Source organism: Macaca mulatta, chromosome 3 (assembly GCF_049350105.2).
Source record: "Macaca mulatta isolate MMU2019108-1 chromosome 3, T2T-MMU8v2.0, whole genome shotgun sequence".
Lineage (NCBI taxonomy): Eukaryota > Metazoa > Chordata > Mammalia > Primates > Cercopithecidae > Macaca > Macaca mulatta.
In genome coordinates, this window is record NC_133408.1 from 143,575,620 (window position 1) to 143,581,619 (window position 6,000).

General features: G+C 41.4%; 1 protein-coding gene across 1 annotated transcript in view; it reads right to left on the reverse strand.

The window, feature by feature from the left end:
- Positions 1–5,731, reverse strand: part of RELN (reelin) — a 510,458-nt gene extending 504,727 nt beyond the window's left edge. Inside the window, exon 1 of the mRNA XM_028846151.2 lies at positions 5,211–5,731. Coding sequence (XP_028701984.2) covers positions 5,211–5,436 — 226 coding nt within the window. The 5' untranslated portion in view covers positions 5,437–5,731. The remainder of the gene's footprint in view (positions 1–5,210) is intronic.
- Between the last annotated feature and the right edge of the window lie 269 nt (positions 5,732–6,000).

Below are 6,000 nucleotides of genomic sequence, written 5' to 3' on the forward strand. Positions count from 1 at the left end.
GTGTGTGTGTGTGTGTCTTTTAAAATGTAAATGTTCAAAAAGTACTGGTCACTGAATTTATTTATGCTTTTCAAACGTAAAGGTTATTTGAAACAAAGGGGTCATTGCATCAGCAACTATATATGAAGATTAAAGACATAATAAGTTTCAAACTAGCACTTCAAATGATCAGAAAAACAATTATGGCTTATTACGCAACCAATTTTAAATAATTGATGGAGTAAGGCTTCTAGTTTATTCTATAAAGTTGACCAATTCCCAGGCGGTAAAAAAAAATCAAAGATAGATTTTTAGATATTTTCTTTTGAATAAAACTAATCTATAAAAATTTGAAAGTCAAAAACGCTGACTTTAAAATCTTCGTAAAATATCACTCTTTTTAAAGATAAAAAGTCAAATTTATTAGACCAAGACAGTTCTGTAAAAACTATATTCATATTATTACAATGACACAACGTTACCATTTTATTCATTAACATTTTCAATGCAAATAAAAGTAATAGTTTAAAACAAAGATTCACACAAATTGGAAGGAAATATAATTAAATAACTCCTAGTAATGTAAGAATGAATGAAGTATGAATTTCTGCCAAAATGAAATATTTTGAACTATAATTCTAAAGACTTGATTTTTAGTTTAAAATTGGAATTGAAACTCACAGTGAATATAAATTACAGGAAGCAAGACTTATGATTTAAGAAACAATCTGAACCACATCAGTAAAACATGTATGAAATAAATTGTAGAGAGTAAGATAAATATGTGACAAGTAGAGCAAAATGCTAAAAAAAAGCCCAATTTTCATAGTCCTATATAGGCAGGACGCAGCTTCAGTTCGCTTATAAATTGCATTTGACAAATGATTTTGAAAGTTTAAATACACTGATTATAGAATCTGAAACATATGAATGATAAATAACCGATCACCTCATCAGCAATGCAGTTACTTTAGTAATAGCAAATCAATTTACTCCAAATAATAAAATCACTCCTTTGAAAGGAAGGAAATCTGGAATATATTTCCAAAAGTTATGTCCGACATAAATATCATCTGGTATTTGAAAGGTCATTAAATTGCACTTCCTTTAAACAATAATTTTTAAACAGCAACCAGTTAATTTCAGAACATATGTGTCCTGAACAGTAATACTGGAAATTGTCAAAATAAAGTGCCCTCAATACTCTATCCTGATTATACCTTTCTTTAAAGTAAATGTTTAGTTTTAGGAATAGAACATTGATTTTCCTGTCTGTCTCACAATATAATTTTTTTAAAAAATGGAGTGGATATACAGCATGAAAAAATTACCAATAGTGATGCCGGACTTACAAAATACAATAAAATCCCCCTTTGAAAACATCATGCCACATCACCAATTCAATTCTACTCAAGGCCAAATTTTTTTCTCTCAGTTGATATTTTAGAGCATACTTCTCATTGTTAATGGAACACTTCCCCTATCTTATGCTACCATAATAACAGAAATTCTAGTCCATTCGGAAATTCAGGTACATTGTCTCACCAAAGCTCAAGTATTTTGGGCAGACTCATTTACTTATGTTTGGCTTTCATGTACAGTGTCTTCTAATGGCTGACCTCTCCTTTTTGATGGTGACTGAGTAAAGCCAACCTTGTGAGGGGCAGTTCCTTATTGACATGATTACAGGGGCATCCAAGTCTTTCTATCCCCAAATCTATTATCTGGTTGCTCAGTGATGCTAAACTTACTTTAAGCAAAGAGGGGAAAGACATCTTTCTACCACTATAAGCAAAAATGTGGGAAAGTTCAATACTGACAAGTCACATTCATCAAAAATTGATTGGGGGGCAAGGGGAAGAGTGGCAAACAAAAATGGATGGTAGCTACCTGAAGGTTGGGGGTGAGGAATAGGAACGATCATAGGTGAGGAAAGGTGCAGACTTCAATCCAACCATCACATTTTTCACAATACTGCCTTTGTCCCTAGGAGAAGGTGTGCTGAATCATGGGGCATGGCTGGAAAAAAGAAATGGCTACCTGACTAAACCATGTAGATTCTTGTTGCCTATTTCCCCATCATTTGCAACTTTCTACACACACACACACACACAAAATCCAGGTTTGGTGCCTGAAACGCACATTGGGGAAACTGACCATGTCTTAGGATTTGTGCAAAAGAAAAGGAAATTCTAGAAAAAAAAATGTTCTGATGCTGGGACCTTTCTAATTCAACATGGTGTATATGAGAACTCCTTTTGCTGAGCTTTTACATTGTGGTATACTCACGGTTCATTGCGACTAATAATGCCCTTTCAAAAGAGTCATAGACAACAGAATTTAAAAGATATAGGAAGATGAGAGAGATACCAAATGACATTTAATTGAGAGATGAGAACACACCAGATGTAACCATGCACTATTTATAGAGTTGCCAGTACTGAAAATAGATGGATATACTACTTAATGTAAAAATCTGTGACAATTCTGTTAGACTCGAAAGCTCCAGATTTTTAGTACTATATATTTTTTATTTTTGTTAAAGATATTCCATAGATATATTTAAATACGACACATACAGGGACCTATAATTGTGAACCACTTTTATTCTAGACTGGCGATTGCCGCCCCATTTTACATTCTGAGCTCTACTACACACCCCAGTGTCAGAGGGCAGCTGACTGATCTACAGAAATGTTCTATGTTAGGTGCTACTGTGCACACCACCTTTATCTCAATGCATTCTTTTAGGTAAAAAAAAAAAAAGTCACAACTATCAGCTCTACATCCAAACACAGTTCATTCAAATGGTGACTTCAATGTATATCATAAATGTAACTGATTTTTTCCTGATATAACTGTTACACTTTAAGGATCTAGAAGGTTAGAAATAAAGTCTCAAGCTAACATTTTACAGATTTCTTATAAGTTTAAGAAGACTTCTTGGCCAAAAGACCTTTCACTTTGGTCACATATCAAAATGGACCAACCACAAAGTACATGAGATTAAGTTTTCCCATTGGCAGTTCAATTCTTACAGAAGCTCTGTGTGTGTGTGTGTGTGTGTGTGTGTGTGTGTGTGTGTCTGAATTTTTAAAATTAATTTTCAAAAGCCTAAAAGGAAAAGAGACATACATAAGCACCACTTCATTTTTAAACATGTCTTCTACCTGTAGAACATTTTACAAAAAAAAAACCCTCTTACTCGAAGGCCTATAGCTACAGCTAGTTCCAAAATCTAAATGTTTAATAAAATAGATAATAGAAATATAAAATCTGACACAATTCTCAAAGCTTATAATAATTTGACCTTTCATAACTTAAATAACACAATTTCTCTACCTTTTCTGGTGGTGGAAAAGAGGTGGAAATTGAGATCCTCCCCCGCAATATCCAACTTGAAGTATCTACACTTTATTCTTACTCTACATTATCCATTCCTTTTCAGACTTGAATATGTGATTATGATGAGTCTTAAGGTGACTTGCATTTGCTAACTGAGGGAGCAAGACCAAAGAGAGTACAATATTTTGGTGTTTTTAGTTAAGTTTTCGATATCAAGACCTTCCAAAGTATGTGGAAAACAGAAAAAAATAATAATAAAGCTTTGTATCATCACATGGTCTTCCATCATAACATGACAGTTACGCCTTTGAGACCAGCCTCGCCCACTTACCCACCGTTCTCACTGGGAGATAATACCGGGCAAGAACTTTTGCTAAGAGTCGCACAGAGCAGCAGGCTCAGTCATCAGGCTTTGGGTTAGGTCTGGTTGCCATCACAGTAGCTGCTCCTTCCACTTAAAGATTCCCATTACCTCAGAAAAGCACAAGCTTGTTCTTGGGAAGAGGGGGTAGTAAGCACTTTTATCTAAAAAGGGACTAGTTACGGAACATTAATTTTCCAAAATTATTTCTAAAATTCCACCAAATTAAACTCCTGCTTTACAGACAAGGCTGCCACCATGTCACAAGGAAGTTGTAAAAAACACTGTTTAAAACCTCTAGGAGACATTTATTTAGGCTAAATATTTTAGAATAGATATCAAGGTTTTTTTAAAACAGAAACTCCTAAGGATTCTTAAAATTTTTAAATGCTTGTCTGTCTTTAGTGCCAGCACCCCATAGATTGTCTCCCACCATGCTAGTAATTGTTAGCCTATTACAGATACAAACTATTAACAGGAGCCTACTGGACAATGGTTTCTATTAGGTTGGGTATAAATATTTTGGGGTTGAAATTCTAACTAAATAGTGCCTGTCGCTGCTTAAAAGCTCCATAGAAGTGAAATGTTCAGAAGTCCCAGAAGAAACACAGAAAAGAGACATTTTTTATTTTTCCACATACTCGATGTACTAGCTTAAAATACATGCACTACATGATATTATGTTTATTGGATCTGAATTTTATTTCTTCTATAATGTTTATTTTTGATGCAGGGCTGCATAATGATTCCTTTTTTTAAAAGATACCTCTAAATTATAAGGGATTCCAGCCTGTACCTGGAAATTAAAGCTGTGCAGATAAAATACAAAGTCATTAATAAACATCACAAAGATAATTCTAACAAGAAGCACCATGTAGAAATAAGGCAGGAATCAGAAAAATCATCAGTTACTGACATATTAAATTACACTTTCAAAAGAATAGGGAGCTGGAAGCAGCCGCTCCCTTTCAGGAGGGCTGTTTGACACTGAATGAAATGCCAGGGACTCCTGGCTGGTGAGCAACGGGAACTTTGGGGGCGAGCGGCGCGGGGCAGTCACGGACCTGGGCGCTTCAGTCTGTCACCAGCCTGCCCGCAAAGCCCAACGACAGCCCCAAAGCCCCCCGGGGACCCATCTGGGGGGACCGGGAGCAGGACAAAGGTCTGAAATTCAAGTCCTAGGATTAAAGAAACAAAATGCGCAGGTTCCATTTAAAGTGCCTGCGTTAATTACGGGGAGTGAGGGGGAAAGACACCGAACCCCAAGAATTCTCAGGCGTTTATCACAAGCACCAGCTCATTACCAGGAAATGCGTTCGGGGAGTGGGGACATGGAGAATGAATCCCAACTCGCGACTCCATTCTCCACTAACTTTACTCTCGCTCCCTGGACCGAGCGCAAAGCTGGGGCCAGGTTTGTCATGGTTCTTGTTTCCAGGGCCCCTTGGAAGAAGGAAAGGGATGATAAAGGTGCGCTGACTGGCGCACCCGGCGGCGGCGAGCGCGGAGGTGCTGCGGTACCTACCATGGTATTCTTGTCCCGGAACGTAGTAGGTGGGGTTGCCCGCAATATGCAGGGAAATGAGCACCTCGCCCTGCTCCCCATCCCCTTCCAGCTCCCCGTGGTGGGTGCACAGGAAAAAGAAGGGCGAAAAGCGGGGGTAATAGCCCGCCGCCGCGCGCGCCCTCTGCGTCGCCCCCAGCAACAGCGCTAGGAGGAAAGTCCGCCAGGCCCAGCCACTGCGCTCCATGCCGCCGCCGCCGCCGCCGCGCGCTCTACGCGCCGCTCGCTCATTCAGTTTTGGAGACGCTGGGACGGAAGAGCTACGCGGAGAGAAGGCAAGAAGTAGGCGGACGGGAGCGGAGCGGGCTCGGGAGGGGCCTGGGAACTGGCCCCCGCCGAGAAGTTCCGCGGGAGACGGCGGCTCCCAAAGTTACTTTGGGCCGCGGGAGCGCGGGGCCGGGGCTGCGGGCACCGAGAGCGCGTTGTCCGCCGCCTCCGTGCGCCGCCGCCGCCTCTGCGCGACGCCCCTCGGCCAGGCCTGGGAAAGCGACCGCCCCGCTCCACACCTTCTTAAAGCCCCGGGCGCCGCGTCCCCCCCGCCGCCGCCACACGTGTCCCGGCCGCTCCCCCGCCCCCGCGCGCCGCCCCGCCCGCCCCCCGCCCTCTCGGGCTGGCTCGGCCGCACCTCGCGCGGCGAGGGGCGCACGCGTCCCCGGAGTCCCCGGCCAGCGCCCGTTTCGCACCCGGGAGGGCAGGGAGAGGCGCGTGCCGGGGAGCGGGACGGGGTACGCTGTCGAGGACCGCTGAGCCC